This window comes from Musca vetustissima, unplaced genomic scaffold (genome assembly GCF_032173495.1).
Source record: "Musca vetustissima isolate MV318-11 ecotype Yass unplaced genomic scaffold, APGP_CSIRO_Mvet_v1 utg43716, whole genome shotgun sequence".
Taxonomy (NCBI): domain Eukaryota; kingdom Metazoa; phylum Arthropoda; class Insecta; order Diptera; family Muscidae; genus Musca; species Musca vetustissima.
Window position 1 is genome coordinate 76,521 of NW_026887116.1, and position 19,635 is coordinate 96,155.

General features: G+C 36.1%; 3 protein-coding genes across 3 annotated transcripts; 2 read left to right on the forward strand and 1 right to left on the reverse strand.

Annotated features, from left to right (window-relative positions):
• Nucleotides 1–2,186: 2,186 nt before the first annotated feature.
• On the forward strand, nucleotides 2,187–4,069 carry LOC133334693 (maltase A3-like). The gene is made up of 3 exons (XM_061543024.1): nucleotides 2,187–3,229; nucleotides 3,547–3,654; nucleotides 3,722–4,069. Exons 1-3 carry the CDS (start codon nucleotides 2,255–2,257, stop codon nucleotides 4,067–4,069), a joined length of 1,431 nt encoding a protein of 476 aa, XP_061399008.1. The 5' UTR covers nucleotides 2,187–2,254.
• A 5,819-nt stretch (nucleotides 4,070–9,888) lies between these two features.
• LOC133334695 (maltase A3-like) lies at nucleotides 9,889–12,841 on the forward strand. Its single transcript, XM_061543027.1, has 5 exons — nucleotides 9,889–10,973; nucleotides 11,720–11,827; nucleotides 11,901–12,244; nucleotides 12,551–12,691; nucleotides 12,771–12,841. Exons 1-5 carry the CDS (start codon nucleotides 10,119–10,121, stop codon nucleotides 12,835–12,837), a joined length of 1,515 nt encoding a protein of 504 aa, XP_061399011.1. The 5' UTR covers nucleotides 9,889–10,118; the 3' UTR covers nucleotides 12,838–12,841.
• Nucleotides 12,842–12,935: 94 nt separating this feature from the next.
• On the reverse strand, nucleotides 12,936–15,849 carry LOC133334698 (maltase A3-like). The gene is made up of 4 exons (XM_061543029.1): nucleotides 14,936–15,849; nucleotides 13,339–13,790; nucleotides 13,136–13,279; nucleotides 12,936–13,071 (listed from the first exon to the last, which is right to left on the reverse strand). Exons 1-4 carry the CDS (start codon nucleotides 15,842–15,844, stop codon nucleotides 12,936–12,938), a joined length of 1,641 nt encoding a protein of 546 aa, XP_061399013.1. The 5' UTR covers nucleotides 15,845–15,849.
• Nucleotides 15,850–19,635: the final 3,786 nt, after the last annotated feature.

The following is a 19,635-nucleotide window of genomic DNA, read 5'->3' on the forward strand; positions in this document are numbered from 1 at the left end:
GACAAAGCTATATATGGGAGCGATATTTTGACGGAACTTGGCACACATCATTCTGAACATAAGTCAGTACGCTGTGCCAAATTTCGTGCAAATCGAATGATATATAGGGACTTTGGTGCATTATTTACATAAAATCAGACGAAAATATATATGGGAGCTATATCTAAATCAGAACCGATTTTCACGAAATTTTACACTCATCATTCCGGACTTAATTCAGTACGCTATGCCAAATTTCTTGCAAATCGAAAGATATATAGGGACTTTGGTGCACCATTTACCTAAAATCGGACGAAAATATATATGGGAACTATATCTAAATCAGAAACGATTTTGAAGAAAGTTGTCACACATCATTCTGGACTTAATTCAGTACGATGAGCCAAATTTCGTGCAAATCGAAAGATATGTAGGGAATTTGGTGCCTATATCGGACGGAAATATATATGGGAGCTATATCTAAATTTCAACCGATTTTCTCCAAATTTAACACACATCATTCTAGGCTTAATTCAGTGTGACATATTAAATTTCGTGTAAATCGAAAGATATATAGGGACTATGGTATCCCATTTACCTTAAATCGGACGAAGATATGTATGGGAGCTGTATCTAAATCAAAATTTTTCACAAAACTTGGCACACACCATTCTGTACCTAATTCAGTACGCTATGCCAAATTTCGTGCAAATCGAAAGATATATAGGGAATTTTGTGTCTATATCAGACGAAAATATATATGGGAGCTATATCTAAATCTGAACCGATTTTCACCAATAGGGTTCGTCCTTGGGCCAAATAAGTGAATTGTGCCAAATTTCATCCAAATCGGATCATAAATGCGACCGGTACTTTGTTTACAATGTAACATCTACAGACAGTCAGACGGACGGACGGACATGCATAAATCGACTCAGAAAGTGATTCTATGCATATTCTCAAAAGGAACCATGGGTCTATCTCGATTTTTTTTGCCTGTTACAAACATATGCACAGAGACAGAAGACCCTGTACCACAGTGTGGTGAAGGGTATAAAAAATAATTATTAAAAAATCCACGCCTAGGGATAAGTCATGAAAAATAATTTTTTAAAAACATCCACGATAAGTCATGAAAAATAATTTTTAAAAGAATCCACGCCTAGGGATAAGACATGAAAAATAATTTTTTAAAAAAATCCACGCCTAGGTATAAGTCATGAAAAAAAATTTTAAAAAAATCCACTCCTAGGGATAACTCATGAAAAATAATTTAAAAAAAAAATCCACGCCTAGGGATAAGACATGAAAAATAATTTTTAAAAAAATCCACGCCTAGGGATAACTCATGAATAATAATTTTTAAAAAATCCACGCCTACGGATAACTTATGAAAAATAATTTTTAAAAAAATCCACGCCTAGGGATAAGTCATGAAAAATAATTTTTAAAAAAATGGACGCCTAATGATAGGCCATGATATTTATTTTTAAAAAAGGAAATGCCTAATAATAGGTCATGATAACATTTTTAAGTACTCTCTTTCCCCTACTCTGTCTTCCTTGTTTTCGAGATGACGAAATTGTAATTTTTTTAATCGAAATGCGTCACAGCAATGTAAATATTTTAAGGCGATAACAAAAGTTATCGAAAAAGGGTTGCCTTTTTTATATTTCCCGTATTATAAAAACCGACCAAAAGTGCCCAAAATTCGACCAAAATTGATCTATAAATATTTGTGAAGTATTTCTTTTTTATAGAAAATTTTCAGCTATTTTTTCAAAATTTTGAATTTTGGTCGTTAAATCCCAAAATGGCAATGCCGTTGCAAAACAAAAAAAACACTTCAGAATTGAAATATTGACATAATGAATACCTCATAAGACTAAAGGAAACTGCCAATAATTATTTTAGCTATTCTAGTCATCAACAGCTAGCTTACAACACACTTGAGATATGGAAAATTAAAAACAAAATCGAGGGAATTTAATTTTTAAAAACCTTGGACAATAACAAATTCAATGGCAGTTCCAAGTGGACAGTAGGAGAAATAAGTTTTGAAATTAAAATTAAATATTTGAAACAAAAAAATTAAAAAGAGAATTCAAGGATGTATTATAAAGGCTATATCCTTTGCCTTATATCCTTGGCAAGTGTATTCCAAATTTCCAATGGTTGTACGGGTACTGGAGGTGTAACAACCTCTTCATCATCATCTCAGCCAAAAGATTGGTGGCAGACTTCGCAGTTCTATCAAATTTATCCCAGATCCTTTATGGATTCCAATGGTGATGGTATTGGTGATCTAAAGGGTATCATCTCCAAGCTCAGCTACCTCAAGGAGATCGGCATCAATGCCACATGGCTTTCACCCATCTATGTCTCACCCATGGCCGATTTTGGTTATGACATTGCCAATTTCTTTGACATACAACCAGAATATGGTAGCCTCGAGGATTTTGATGAACTCATTAAGGAGGCCAATAAATTGAATTTGAAAATAATTATGGACTTCGTACCGAACCATTCAAGTGATGAAAATATTTGGTTTAAAAAATCCGTCAATCGTGAAAAGGGCTATGAGGACTACTATGTCTGGCATGATGGCTATGTGGATGAAAAGGGCCAAAGGCAGCCACCCAGTAATTGGTTACAAGCCTTCCGTGGCTCTGCCTGGGAATGGAATGAACAAAGACAACAATATTACCTCCACCAATTTGATATTAAACAACCCGATCTGAATTATCGCAACCCTGACGTGGTGGCCCAAATGAAACGAGTGCTCACCTATTGGTTGGATCGTGGTGTGGCTGGTTTTCGTGTTGATGCCGTACCTTGGATGTTTGAAGTGCTGCCAAATGCCACAACGGGCCTTTATCCCGATGAACCTTTGTCGGGTCTTTATCCGGATGATCCCTTGAATTTTGATTATCTTTCGCACATCTATACTCAGGATCAGCCGGAAACCATTGATATGGTATATCAATGGCGCCAGCTATTGGAGGATTATCAAAGGGTGCATGGTGGTGATACCAGGGTGCTGATGATTGAAACTTGGTCGAAGATCAATGAGGTTATGAAGCTCTATGGTAATCGCACCACCCAAGGAGCTCAGATACCCTTCAATTTTCAATTTATTGCTGGGGGACATGCGGATTTGGATAACACGGATTTGAAGGCCGATGGTTTTGTGGCCATTATTGACAAATGGATGGATAACATGCCGGCGGGAAAGACACCGAATTGGGTGGTAAGTACTTAATAAAAATTTGGGTAGATATTAAAAAAATATTTCTAAAAACTCGCGCGCCTATGTCTTGACCTTAAAAAATATTTCTAAAAAATCGCGCGCCTATGTCTCGACCTTAAAAAATATTTCTAACAAATCCACGCCTATGTCTCGACCTTAAAAAATATTTCTAACAAATCCACGCCTATGTCTCGACCTAAAAAATATTATTTAAAAATTCACGCCTTTGACTCCACCATTAAAAATATCTTTAAAAAAATTCACGCCATTGATTACACCTTGAAAAATTATTTTTAAAAAAATCTTCTCATTTTCAGATGGGAAATCACGACCGCAGTCGTGTGGGTACCCGCTATGGCGAGAAACGCATCGATCTGATGAATATGCTGCAAATGTTTTTGCCCGGTGCCAGTGTGACATATATGGTATGCCATACGCCCTCCTTCGACTTTTCTGTAAATGTAAAATGATTTGTTTCTGATTTCTCCCTAGGGCGAAGAAATTGGCATGATCGATACGGATCTCTCGTGGGAGGAGAGCGTTGATCCTGCCGCCTGTAGAGCCAATTCTGAGACCTATGATCAATTTAGCCGTGATCCAGAACGTACTCCCTTCCAATGGAGTACTAAAGCAAATGCTGGATTTTCAACAAATAGCTCTACTTGGCTGCCTGTTAATCCTTACTATTTGATAACAAATGTTGAATCGGAACGGGCCAAGCCCAAGAGTCATTTGAATGTTTATAAGCAAATGTCAGAGCTGCGTCAAACGCGAACATTGCAGTATGGCGGACTGCAGTATGGTAATGTGGGCGATGATATTTTGGTCATAAAGAGGTGAGATCAAAATACTTATGTTCACAAGGGTTAAATATTGCTGGCAAAAATTATTAATTTGGATCTAAAAAAAAAATGGTCTAATTTTTTTTAATTTAAAAAAATCGATTTTTTTAAATATGTATTGTCCTTTGAAGGCCTATTTCGATAGAACATATTTTTTTTTCATTTTGGAATGTTCTTTTTCATTTCAGGTCTTTATCTGGTGAAAAGACCTACATTTTATTGGCCAATGTCTTGGGTCATGCCAAGACTGTCAGTGTTACGGATGCCATCAAGGCCAGTGGGAAATTTACAATAAAAATTGTCAATGTAAATTCCAATAAGAAAGTGGGGTATGTTTTGAAAAATATTTGAAATTTGAATCAATATTTCGAAAATTCCCCATTTAAATTTATTTTTTATTTCAGAGATGAAATTTCCCTTGACAAAGTCTATTTGAGCGGTAATGAGGCCATAATTGTGGAATCAAATTAAATAAATATTTATTAGAATATATATTTTAATTGTAATTAGTTTTAAGGAATCATTATAGAGTACTTAAAATATATAAAATAAAAAAATAAAATAAAAATAATGAAAGAACCAGTAAGGAACTGGGCCGACTATATGATACCCTTCACCACTTTCGTATTTTCTACATATATATCCCAATAGACGTCGCTTATCGGAGGCATTAGGCGTTTGGTGCACCATTTACCTAAAATCGGACGAAATTATATATGGGTGCTATCTCTAAATCGGAATCAGTCTTCACGAAACGTAGCACACATCATTCTAGACTCTATATAGGGTTTTTGGTACACCATTTTCATAAAATCGGATGAAAATATATATGGGAGCTTTATCTAAATCTGAACTGATTTTCATAAAACTTAGCAAACATCATTCTAGGCTGAATTCAGTACGATGTGCCCAATTTCGTGCAAATCGGAAGATTTATAGTGACTTCGGTGCACCATTTACCTTAAATCGGAAGAAAATATATATGGGAGCTATATCTAAATCTGAACTGATTTTCGCGAAACTAAGCAAACATCATTCTAGGCTGCATTCGGTACATTCTGCCAAATATCACGCAAATCGAATGATATATAGGGACCTTGGTTCACCATTTACATAAAATCGGACGAAACTATATATAGGAGCTATATCTATATCTGAACCGATTTTCAAATTTAGCACACATCGTTGTGGATCTAATTCAGTATCCTATGCCAAGTTTCGTGCAAATCGAATGATATATAGAGACTTTGGTGCGCCATTTACCTTAAATCGGACGAAACTATATATGGGAGCTATATCTAAATCTGAACCGATTTTCTCGAAACTTCGCACACATCATTCTTGACTTAATTCATTTCGTTCAAATCGAAAGATATATAGGGACTTTGGTGGACCATTTTCATTAAATCGGACGAAAATATATATGAAAGCTATATCTAAATCTGAACCGATTTTCAGGAAATATGCATTCTAGACCTAATTTAGTACGATGTACCAAATTTCGTGCAAATCAAAAGATATATAGGGACTTTGGTACACCATTTACATTAAATCGGACGAACATATATATAGGAGCTATAGGACTATAAGTGACCTATGCAAAATTTCATCCAATTCGGATCATAAATGCGACCTGTACTTTGTTTACAACTTAACAACTGCAGACTGACGGGCGGGCATGCATAAATCGACTTATCTCGTTTCCTTCTGCCTGTTACAAACATATGCACAAAGACTAATACCCTGTACCACAGTGTAGTGAAGGGTATAAAAATTTGGTCAATTTAGGTTGTTGTTGATTTGACCCTCGGAATATTGACCGATCATCATCTAAACACCGTTCTAAGTAATTGTTCAGATCCCCATTCACCGTGTAAAATATCTGATGTTCTGCATATAATAATGGCCTCTAGAGCGACCAGAAAATCTCACAAAAAAATATAGATTTCGGTTTATTGTACCCTAAGCTCCATATCATTATCACCGATAAATATAGGCACTGACCATAACCGGAACTTTATGTAAAATTTCAAAGCGATCAGCTCGATATTTCCGCCCTCAAGTGGGGTAATAGCAGTACTAAACATTATCATAGCACATAGACACCTTCAAATATTTACGTATAAATTCCACATCCGAGTACATCCAACCATATAGTTGGTATCAATTTAAAGGTCAACCACATCTCTTGGATGTACTATCTCGGGTCTATGTCCTTCAGGAGGAAATACATTTGCCATTGAATACCAAATTTGTAATTTTTCACACAAAAGTCAGGATACATACCATACCATAACTGTGGCCTGTATCGTGTTAACAAATTATAATAGACAGACAGATTGACTCAGTCGAGATATGACGATCGATATTCTTAAATGTGGGTCTAGGGCCAATATTTCGCGGCGTTATAAACTCTTGGGGCTGCAGAAAGCTATAATACACTGACAACATAGTTATGTAGGGTATAAAATCCATACCTTATGTAGACCCTAAAAATAAAGGTGGTTAAGAATATGTTTTAAAAATCAATCCACGCGTTATGTAGATCCAACAAAAAAGTATGCCTCATATAGACCCTTTTAATAACTCCAAATTTTTAAAAAAATATTTTTTGAGTTTTGGAGACATTAAAAAAATCGATACTTTTTAACAAATCTACCCATTTCTAGTTTTGTGTAGCCAAAACTGCCGCATACCGATTGTGTGTTTAAAACGTCAATTGTTAAGTAAGGTCGGTTTACACTGGTTGAAGTGTGTAAATAAAAACTTCTCTGTGTGCCATAGAAGTGATTGGAAAATTTGTTGAGGGGATCCACTTGAATATTTGAAATTGATATGAAAACTCAACGATGTGTCACGTAGGCCTTAGAAAAATAGTCATGGACATACACATAATAAATGAAAGAAGATACTAAAAAAAGACGTCGGGAGTAATTATTATAAATTTTAAAACAAAATTGAAAAATATTTATTCCAAAAAATTTTAAAAATATTTATTTTCCAAAAAAAATTGAAAATTTTTTTCTTCCAAAAAATTTGAAAATATTTTTTTTTCCATTTAAAAAATACAAAATTTGAAAAAAATTTTCCTAAAAAATATTTTTTTTTTATACAAAAATATTAAAAATAAGTTTTTTTTAATATTTGATTTTTAATAGTCGAAATTTTACATTTTAATTTTCCAAAAAAAAATATATATAAAATATTTTTTAAAGTATTGAAATTAAAAAAAATAATAATTCGAAATCCCTCATTACCACTCATCTCACCTTTGCAGTCAAGATATGTAATTATAATTTGTTTTTCTATTCAATTTCCCTGAGAATATTGCACAGCTCCATAAAATCCAAACACACACACACATCAACACACCGGACCCACCACCTAACAATTAAAAGCTTCCACTTCAGTGAGGCGAAATATGAATGAAATTGCCAAATAAACACAACAACAAAAACGAAATGCATATAAGCAACACACTCACAAATATACTTCGAATGACGGACGGACAGACGGAGTGACTATTGTTTGTTTCTGATTGATATTCTTCAAATGCACAGCATGAATAATTATTCTCAGTGGGAACAAAATAAACACAGGCACATACGAATAGTAATTAACATGGTCAGAGGGGGGTCACAAAGGGGCAGGAATTGGACACCACGATGACAACAGGTCTCAACTTTTTCTATGATCGAGTTTTTTCTATAGAAAAAATCTGGTAAGACACTAGGTCGAGTTTTTTCTATAGATAAAAATCTGGTGGGACAATAGGTCGAGCTTTTTCCATAGAAAAAAACTATGCTGGGACCCTATGTCGAGGTTTTTGTATAGAAAAATATTCTGGTGAGACCCTAGGTCGAGTTTTTTATAGATAAAAATCTGGTGAGACAATAGGTCGAATTTTGGTCTTAGGTCGAGATTTTCTGTTGAAAAAATCTGCTGAAACCCTAGGCCAGGTTTTTTTTCATAGAAAAAAAAATTTCTGAGACCCTAGGTCGAGTTTTCTATGGAAAAAAATCTGGAGAGACCATAGTTCGAGTTTTTTCTATAGAAAAAAATCTGAAGAGACCATAGTTCGATCTTTCTCAAAAGAAAAAAACTGGAGAGACCCTTCACCACATTGTGGTACAGGGTATTATGTCTTTGTGCATATGTTTGTAACAGGCAAAAAAAATCGAGATAGACCCATGGTTTCTTTTGAGAATATGCATAGAATCACTTTCTGAGTCGATTTATTCATGTCCGTCCGTCTGTCCGTCTGTCCATGTTAAATTGTAAACAATGTACAGGTCGCATTTAAGATCCGAATTGGATGAAATTTGGCACAGCTCATTTGTTTGGCCCAATGACTAACCCTATTGAAATTGGGAAAAATCGGTTCAGATATAGATATAGCTCCCATATACATTTTCGTCCGATTTTATGTTAACAGTCCCTATATATCTTTCGATTTGCATGAAATTTGGCACAGCGTAATGAATAAGGTCTAGAATGATGTCTGCCAAGTTTCGTGAAAATCGGTTCAGATTAAGATATAGCTCCCATATATCTTCGTCCGATTTAAGGTAAATCGTGTACCAAAGTCCCTATATATCATTCGATTTGCATGAAATTTGGCACAGCGTAATGAATAAGGTCTAGAATGATGTCTGCCAAGTTTCGTGAAAATCGGTTCAGATTTAGATATAGCTCCCATATATATTTTCGTCCGATTTAAGGTAAATGGTGTACCAAAGTCTCTATATATCATTCGATTTGCACGAAATTTGTCATAGCGTATTGAATTAAGGCTAGAATATCGTGTGGTAAGTTTCGTGAAATTCGGTTCAGATTTAGATATAGTCCCCATATATATTTTCGTCCGATTTTATGTAATTGGTGAATTTTGGTATAGAGTACTGAACTAAATCTAGATTGACAGAACGTATTGAAGTCATATAAATTAGTCTCTGGCAAGTTTCCCTGAAATCGGTACAGATATAGATATATAACAAAAACGCGTCGTCTGTTAGGATACATGTGTAGAATATACCCAAAGTGGTGAAGGGTATCATATAGTCGGCCCAGTCCGACTTTACTATTTTCCTTACTGGTTTTTTCTATAGAAAAAATCTCCCCAGACCCTAGGTCGATTTTTTGTATAAAAAAAATTGGCGGGAACCCAGGTCAATTTTTCTATAGAAAAAAAAATTGGAGATACCCTTGCTAGATTTTTTTTTCTATAGAAAAAATCTGGAGAGAACATAGCTTGATTTTTTATTTGTTTATCCCCTGTCTTTTATTCCGCCTCTGTTGCATTCTGACTGCTCAATTAAATTTAGCCCCCCCCCCTGAGTGAGCAATTGCAACCAAATGCCATTCAAGTAAAAAATAAACAAACCGGGCGATAAGAACCAATTTAACACACACATACACACATAGCGAAAAATCATAGCAAAACAAAAAACTTAATGAGCAAGAAAATAGAGAACAATAACAACAACAGGAAAATGCAAAAAAAATCAACAACAACAATAACTACAAATTGTTTGTAGTGCCAATTCAAAACAAAGTACCAAATATTTGATCAGACACTTGAAGATAGTTGAGAAAAAAATTGCTGAAAAGAAAAACAAAACTTAAAGTAACTGAGGCACGAATGTGCAAGGGAAAAAATTTATTAAAACCCCCTTGTAGTGCTAATGGGGATGGCAGTAATTAATCGACCACAAAGGCAGTAGGAAACTGTCTGAAATTTTTTAGTGAAACAAATTAATAAAACTATGGCCATTAGCCGACCACTAATTGGCCTCCTCACTTTGGCTCTACTACTCCTTGCGATCCAAGAGAGTAAGGCATGTACCGGTGATGGCAGTGTAACCGATAACAGCCTGGCCAGCAAAGATTGGTGGCAGGTCTCACAATTCTATCAAATTTATCCCAGATCCTTTAAGGATTCTAATGGTGATGGTATTGGTGATCTGAAGGGTATCATCTCGAAGCTCAGCTATCTCAAGGAGATTGGTGTGAATGCCACATGGCTATCACCCATCTATGTCTCACCCATGGCCGATTTTGGTTATGACATTGCCAATTTCTTTGACATACAACCGGAATATGGAACCCTTGCTGATTTCGATGAACTCATTAAGGAAGCGAATAAATTGGGTTTAAAAATAATTATGGATTTCGTGCCCAATCACTCAAGTGATGAATGTGTTTGGTTCCAAAAATCCGTTAATCGTGAGAAGGGCTATGAGGACTACTATGTCTGGCATGATGGCTATGTGGATGAAAAGGGCCAAAGGCAGCCACCCAGTAATTGGTTACAGGCCTTTCGTGGCAGTGCCTGGGAATGGAATGAAAAGAGACAGCAATATTACCTTCATCAGTTTGCCGTTAAGCAACCCGATCTCAACTATCGTAACCCCGACGTTGTGGCTCAAATGAAACGGGTCCTGACCTATTGGCTCGATCGTGGTGTGGCCGGTTTTCGCATTGATGCTGTCCCCTGGATGTTTGAAGTATTACCCGATGAAAATGGCCGCTATCCTGATGAACCGAAATCGGGTTATACCAATGATACAGATGATTCCGCATATTTGCTGCACATCTATACTCAGGATCAACCAGAAACCATTGATATGGTCTATCAATGGCATAAATTACTGGAGGATTATCAAAGGGTACATGGTGGTGATACCAGGGTGTTGATGATTGAAACCTGGTCCAGCATTGATCAGGTTATGAAAATGTATGGCAATAAGTCTGTGGAGGGTGCTCAGATTCCCTTTAATTTCCAATTTATCAGTGCCGGAAATGATAATCAAAATAATACCAATCTGCCGGCTGGAGGATTTACGAAAATCATCAAAAAGTGGATGGATAATATGCCGTCGGGTAAAACCGCAAATTGGGTGGTAAGTGAAACGGGGAAAGAAATTTACAAAAATACCACTGATGTCCAAAGTCGACCTAGTCTCAACAAATTTTCTATAGAAAAAAATCGACCCAGGGTCTCACCAAATTTTTTTCAGGGTCTCACCAGGGTCTCAAAATTTTTTTCTATAGAAAAAAAGAAAAAAATATAGAAAAAAATCGACTCATGGTCTCACCAAATTTTTTTCTCAGGGTCTCAAATTTTTTTCTATAGAAAAAAAAACCCTGGGTCTTACCAATTTTTTTTCTATAGAAAAAAATCGACCCAGGGTCTCACCAAATTTTTTTCTATAGAAAAAAATCGACCCAGGGTCTCACCAAATTTTTTTCTATAGAAAAAAATCGACCCAGGGTCTCACCAAATTTTTTTCTATAGAAAAAAATCGACCCAAGGTCTCACCAAATTTTTTTCTATAGAAAAAAATCGACCCAGGGTCTCACCAAATTTTTTTTTTATAGAAAAAAATCGACCCAGGATCTCACCAAATTTTTTTCTATAGAAAAAATTGACCCGGTTCTCACCAAAACTTTTTCTATAGAAAAAATCGACCAAGGTTCTCACCAATTTTTTTTCTATAGAAAAAAATGGACCTAGGCTCTCACCAAATTTTTTCTATAGAAAAAAATTAACCTAGGCTCTAACCAAAATTCGTTTCCATAGAAAAACATCACCTAAGGTCTCAGCTAATTTTTTTCTGATCCCAATTTTCTCAATTTTTTTTCCTAGATGGGCAACCATGACAAACGTCGTGTTGGCAGTCGTTATGGTGAGAATCGCATTGATCTGATGAATATGCTGCAAATGTTCCTGCCTGGTGTCAGTATCACTTATATGGTAAGCCGCACCTCCTCCACCATTGCTCGGTAAAATGTTATTTTAATTTCATCACTTTCCCTTTCTCCTTCAGGGTGATGAATTGGGTATGCTCGATTTAGAAATATCATATGAGGATAGTGTCGATCCCGCTGCCTGTAATGCCAGCCCAGATAACTATCAACAGTTTACCCGTGATCCGGCACGTACACCCTTCCAATGGAGTTCTGCTGCTGAAGCTGGCTTTACCGATGGCAAGTCCACTTGGTTGCCCGTTAATCCGAATTATGTCACCGTGAATGTAGAAACGGAAAAGGCGACCACCAAGAGTCATCTGAATGTTTATAAAGAAATGTCGAAGTTACGCCAAACGAAGACACTGCAATATGGCAATCTACAGTATGGCAATGTGGGCGATAATATTTTGGCGGTGAAGAGGTAGGAGGGAGATTTTTAATTATTTTCTAAGATTTTTTTCTATTGGAAAAAATGTGAGGCTCGAAGACTCCGATTTTTTTTTGTAGAAGAAAAGGCTAGACCCAAGGTCTTCGGATTTTTTTCTGTAGAAAAAAATGTAAGACCCGAGGTCTACGAATTATGTGGACATGATGTCTCAGACCCGAGGTCTCCGAATATTTTATTCAATAGCAAAAAAATGATACCCCATGGCTGCAAATTTTTTTTCTATGGAATAAATTTGAGGCCCATATTTTCTGATTTTAATTTTTTTCTTCTCCTTTTCAGATCCCTGCCCAATGAAAAGACCTACATCCTATTGGCCAATGTTTTGGACTCGGCCCAAAATGCCAATGTTGTTGATGTCATCAAGGCCTCGGGAAGCTATAAAACGAAAATTGCCAATGTCATATCGACCAGGAAGGTTGGGTAGGTTTCGAAGCCCAAAAAAAAAAAAAAATAATTTTTCAACACTAATATTTTTTTATAAATTTTGGTTTTATTACAGAGATCTGGTGGCATTGGATAATTTCTATTTGAATGGCAATGAGGCCATTATTGTAGAATCCGCCTAATTTTTTGAAAAGTTGTTTTAAGAAAATATTTTGAAAAAAAAAAAATTAAAAAAACGAAAATAAATTGTGCTTGGCACCTAAAAATAAAAATTAAGAATTTAATGTTGAGGTTCTTGTTCTTCTTCATGGGTATAGTAGAGGTAATAACCGGCTGTGGTGGTCAATTTGCTGGTGGATTTCAAAATTACCGCCTCCTTGGGTTGCAAAGTTATGGAGGAGGTTTTGACTCGGTCACTGCAGGAAGAAAAGAGGAGATTGGTTTACTTAGAGTTTTCAATTAGCTATAAGGTTCGCTTACCCCTTCTTGGCCTTGGATTTCTTGGTTACAATGTGATATACCATTTCATCGGGAATATTTAAGAAGGCCTGCTGTAAATTAAAGCTTTCAACCTCATTGAAAATATTCAAGAGGGTGACAAAGGTGTAGTCCTTCAAAAGGAATCTGAAATCGAAAAAATACTTCATAAAAAATCTCATCTTATAAAGCCTCTGGCCACCTACCTCTTAACTCCCAAAACATTTTGTTTCAAAGCCTTCACCTCTGTCTGACCATATTTCATTGTCGGCTCCTTACGCAACTCCTGCAAGGCCTTGAAAATATTCAAATGACTGAGTGGGTCCGCACGTTCCTTTTCCACATTGATTTCCTTGTAGAGTGGCGATATCGGCAACCAGGTCTTGTTGGCCTTTGAAAATCCTGCCATATGACCATCATTCCATTGGAAGGGTGTACGCTCGGGATCACGGGAGAGGGACTCATAAATATCGGGATTTGAATTACAGGCTGATGGATCTACAGTATCATTCCATGATATCCAAACATCGGTCATACCAATCTCCTCGCCGTTATAGGTGACACTGCAACCGGGCAGGGTAAAGGTCAACATGTTCATCATGTCGATGCGATCGGCGCCCAAGCGGGAACCAATGCGACTTTTGTCATGGTTGCCAAGCTGGAAGAGGAAACAAAATCATAAAGGTCCCACAACAATTTTTTCTATAGAAAAACATCGACCCAGGGTCTCACCAGTTTTTTTCTATAGAAAAACATCGACCTAGGCTATTTCCAGATTTTTTTTCTATAGAAAAAACTCGACCTAGGGTCTCACCAGATTTTTTTCTATAGAAAAAAACTCGACCTAGGGTCTCACCAAATTTTTTTCTATAGAAAAAACTCGACCTAGGGTCTCACCAGATTTTTTTCTATAGAAAAAACTGGACCTAGGGACCTATAGAAAAAACTGGACCTAGGGTATCACCAGATTTTTTTTCTATAGAAAAAAACTCGACCTATATATATATATATATAGAAAAAAACTGGACCTAGGGTCTCACCAGATTTTTTCTATAGAAAAAACTCGACCTAGGGTCTCACCAAATTTTTTTCTATAGAAAAAACTCGACCTAGGGTCTCACCAGATTTTTTCTATAGAAAAAACTCGACCTAGGGTCTCATCAGATTTTTTTCTATAGAAAAAAACTCGACCTAGGGTCTCATCAGATTTTTTTCTATAGAAAAAAACTCGACCTAGGGTCTCATCAGATTTTTTTCTATAGAAAAAACTCGACCTAGGGTCTCACCAGATTTTTTTCTATAAAAAAAAACTCGACCTAGTGTCTCACCAGATTTTTTTCTATAGAAAAAACTCGACCTAGGGTCTCACCAGATTTTTTTCTATAGAAAAAACTCGACCTAGGGTCTCACCAGATTTTTTTCTATAGAAAAAACTCGACCTAGGGTCTCACCAGATTTTTTTCTATAGAAAAAACTCGACCTAGGGTCTCACCAGATTTTTTTTTCTATAGAAAAAAATTGACCTAGGGTCTAACCAGACTTTTTTCTATAGAATAACCGAAGGTCTCGCCAGATTTTTTTCTATAGAAAAAACTCGACTTAGGGTCTCGCCAGATTTTTTCTATAGAAAAAACTCGACCTAGGGTCTCATTATATTTTTTCCTATAGAAAAAAAAAACTCGGCCTATAGAAAAAAAGTAGACCTAAGATCTCACCGGATTTTTTCTATAGAAAAAAATGAGACCTAGGGTCCCACCAAATTCTTTCCCAATTTTTTTTTATATTTTTAATTTTTTTACTCACCACCCAATTGGCTGTCCTTCCCGCGGGCATATTTCCCAACCACTTATTAATGGTATCCGCATAATTAAAGGCATTCGAATTATTACCCAGCTCTTCAATTATCAAAAAATTAAATGGTATCTGAGCCCCCTCCGTGGTGGCATTACCATAATATTGCATTACAATGGGCAAAGGTGAATAACTTTCAGTCATCAAAATGCGTTCATCTCCGCCATGCTCTGCCCGAAAATCATCCAATACCTTGCGGAATTCATAAACCAAATCAATTGTCTCCGGTTGATTAACTGTGTAGATATGCTGCAAATAACCATAATCATCGGGATCATTGACATAGGGATTCCGCGGTTCATCCGGCCAATTACCCGCTGCATCAGGGGCCTTTTCAATGGTGTGTGGTACAGCATCAACACGAAAGCCCGCCACACCCTTAGCCAGCCAATATTCCAGCACCAATTTCATTGTTGACCTTACAAGAGGATTGCGATAATTCAGATCCGGTTGCTTCTTGACAAATTGATGCAGATAATATTCCTGTCTTTGCTCATTCCATTCCCAGGCGGAGCCCCTGAAAACACTGACCCAATTGGAGGGTGGCTGACGTGTGCCATTTATGATTTTCCCTGGGTGCCACACATAAAAATCTTTGTAATAGGGATCCCGCTTCACCGATTTCTGAAACCATTCACATTCATCGCTCGTGTGATTGGGTACAAAATCCAAAATGATTTTAATGCCCAGGCGATTGGCCTCCTTCATGAGATTTTCAAAATCCTCCATGGTTCCAAACAATGGATCGATTTCGAAGAAGTTCGCAATATCATAACCAAAGTCGGCCATGGGAGATTTGAAAATGGGTGAAAGCCAGGTGGCTGTGATGCCAATCTCCTTGAGATAGGGCAGCTGTTCCATGATACCTAAAGGAGGACAATTAGCCTTAAAAATCGCATCTCTTTAAAAAAATGTTCCCCCTTACCTCTAAGATCACCCACACCATCATTGTTGCTATCTTTAAATGACCTTGGATAGATTTGATAAAAAGAGGCAGTCTGCCACCATTTCACTGCGGCTTCATAGTCATCCAGTGACTTCTCTTTGTCCCACTGAACAAAATCAAAGTGGGGATGATAATTTGGATAGACGCCAGCCCATATCAGCGGCACCAGGCATGCAATTAGAAATGTTTGTGACCACATTGCTGCGTCGCGGTTGACGTCAACGTCGCTGTGTTTCTTTGTTGTTTTACTGCTGCCACTGCTATATGTTGCGGGGCTTCAGCGTCAGTCGGAGGTGGTTGCTGTGGTTTTGTTTTTGGTGATCGTCCGAACAACAAGCAAAGAGCGGGGTATAGAGAGGTCTAATTTTTCGGTCGGTGGAATTTTCTTGTTTACTTTTCAGAAGCTCGAAAGCGACTAAACCAAAAGAAAAAGGCGACAAGAAAATCGTGTCATCTGCTGAAGATTTTTGCGATCAGCCGGCATACATGCTCTCAGTTTACCACTCTCTCGTTCTCTTTTCCGATTTTGTTGTGTATGCTCTTCTGATAACCACAAGAAAAACAAACCAATAATATAATTTGCATATTTCTTATGTTTATTTGTTTTGTTCACACTTTCGTTTTCGTATTCTTATCGGTCGCAGCAGAAGAGGAGGGGGGGAGTGTCATAATAAAACTTTGGTTTACGACACATACAGTGGAGGCAAAAAATATTAGTATGTCAACTGCGTGAATTTTTTAAAAATATTTGTTCAAGGTCTACATAAGGGAGAGCATTTTTTCTATAGAAAAAAATTGATGAGACCCTTAGTCGATATTTTTCTGTAGAAACAAAAATTGGTGAGACCGTAGGTCATTTTTTTCCTATAGAAATTAATGTGCTAAGGCCTTAGGTCGATTTTTTTCTATAGAAAAAATTTCGTGAGACCTTACGCCGTAGGTGAATGTTTATACCCTCCTCCGCACTGTGGTACAGGGTATTATGTCTTTGTGCATATGTTTGTAACAGGCAAAAGAAATCGAGATAGACCCATGGTTCCTTTTGAGAATATGCATAGCAACACTTTCTGAGACGATTTATGCATGTCTGTCTGTCCGTCCGTCCATGTATTTTTGTGAACAAAGTACAGGTCGCATTTATGATCCGATTTGGATGAAATTTGGCAAAGTTTACTTTTTTGGTCCAAGGACGAATCCTATTGAAATTGGAGGAAATCGGTTCAGATTCAGATATATCTCCCATATATAGTTTCGTCCGATTTTATGTAAATGGTGCACTTTATTCCCTATATATCTTTCGATTTGCACGAAATTTCGCACAGCGTACTGAATTATTTCTAGAATGATGTGTGTTAAGTTTACTGAAAATCGGTCCAGATTTAGATATAGCTCCCATATATATTATCGTCCGATTTAATGTAAGTGGTGCACTTAAGTCCCTATATATCTTTCGATTTGCACGAAATTCGGCACAGCGTACTGAATTAGATCTAGAATAATGTGTGTTAAGTTTCCTGAAAATCGGTCCAGATTTAGATATAGCTCCCATATATATTATCGTCCGATTTAAAGAAAATAGTGTACCAAAGTCCCCATATAACTTTCGATTTGCACGAAATTTGGCATAGCATAATGAATTAGATCTACAATGATGTGTGTTAAGTTTCCTGAAAATCGGTCCAGATTTAGATATAGTTCCCATATATATTTTCGTCCGATTTAATGTAAATGGTCCACCAAATACCCTATATATATTTCGATTTGTACGAAATTTGATATAGTGTACTGAATTATGTCTAGAATGATGTATGTTAAGTTTCGTGAAAATCGGTCCAGATTTAGATATAGCTCCCATATACATTTTCGTCCGATTTAATGTAAATGGTGTTCCAAAGTCCCTAAATATCTTTCGATTTGAACGAAATTTGGCACAGCGTAATGAATTAGGTCTAGAATGATGTGTGTTAATTTTCCTGAAAATCGGTTCAGATTTAGATATAGCTCACATATATATTTTCGTCCGATTTAAGGAAAATGGTGTACCAAAGTCCCTTAATATCTTTCGGTTTGCACGAAATTTGTTTCCTGAAATCGGTTCAGGTTTAGATATAGCTTCTATATCTGACCAAATGAAACATTTAATATCGGTTGCAGAATGAAATGTTTTTGGATCCAATTTCATTTTACTGGTCCTTTAAAATGCGACGTCTTTTAGGATTCATCTGTTGAATATACCCAAAGTGATGAAGGGTATCATAAAGTCGACCTCGTCCGCTTACTACTTTCCTTACTGGTTTTCTATTGAAAAAATTCGAGAAGACCGTTGGTCGAGTATTTTCTATAGAAAAAAATTCATAGAGACCGTCGGTTTCTATTTTCTACTTCTATTTTAATATTTGTAGATTATTCTAGATTATTTATTTTACATTTCTGGAAAATATTTCCCACACTTAAATTAAAATGTGTGTTTTGAACCTTAAAAAAATGTGTGTCTAACCACCGGCTATCGTTTGAAATGTGGTTAAATTTAGTTCATTTAAAAAAAGACACTAAACATTATTTAAATAATTTTAATAAATATGGTAGCCAACACAATCCACCAGCCCATTATATTATCACACTTCATAAGACAAAAAACGTAAAGAAAAAAATTGTAAAACCCCACCAAAATGTTTAAAAAAGTTTTGAAATCATTGCCCAAGGCAAATAAAATTATTAAAGATAGTGAGTGTAGTAATTAATTTGAAAAAATAAAATAATATATTAAAAAAAATCAAAATTATATTGAATTTATTCCGATATATTATTTCCAGAACAAATCCTACAGCACACCATTGCGAAAAAGACCAAGAAGTGTCAGTGCAAGCCCCTCGAGTGTCGTTGCCCCAAACACTCATCAACACTGAAGGTGCTGAAACGTCAGCGGGTACCCATGTTTTTGGAGGGTATCACAGTTTGAGTTTTTGTATTTATTTGATATTAATTTATATTTTATATTATTTATAAGAATAGTGGTAAATATATTGAGTGTTGTTAAACAAAACTTTGGGCGTCATGACAAATTTATTTAATAGGAAATTGAAAAAAGTTGAGTTCATAAGTCAACAACTTGAAAAATAAATTACAAGCAGTAATTGCGTGTAACATCATTGAGATTGGAGTGTTGGGAAAATTTTCGAAAAAAGAAACAAAAACCAGTAAGGAAAGTAGTAAAGTCGGACTGGGCCGACTATATGATACCCTTCACCACTTTGGGTATATTCAACATATGTATCCTAAAGTCGAAATTATATATGGAAGCTATGCTATATCTATGTCTGAACCGATTTCACGGAAACTTATCAGAGATTAATTTACATTTACTTCAGTACGTTGTGTCAATCGGCCTAGCTATGGACCATTTACTTAAAATCGGACGGAAATATATATAGAGGTAAATCTAAACCGATTTTCACGAAACTTTGCACACATCATTCTAGATTTAAATAAGTACGCTATCCCAAAATCAAAACAAATATGGGGACTTTGGTGCACTATTTACCTAAAATCGGACGAAAATATATATGGCAGCTATATCTTAATCTGAACCGATTTCCACAAAACTTAGCACACGTCTTTCTAGACTTAATTCAGTACGTTATGCCAAAATTCGTGCAAATCGAGAGATTTTGAGGGACTTTGATGCACTATTTACCTAAAATCGGGC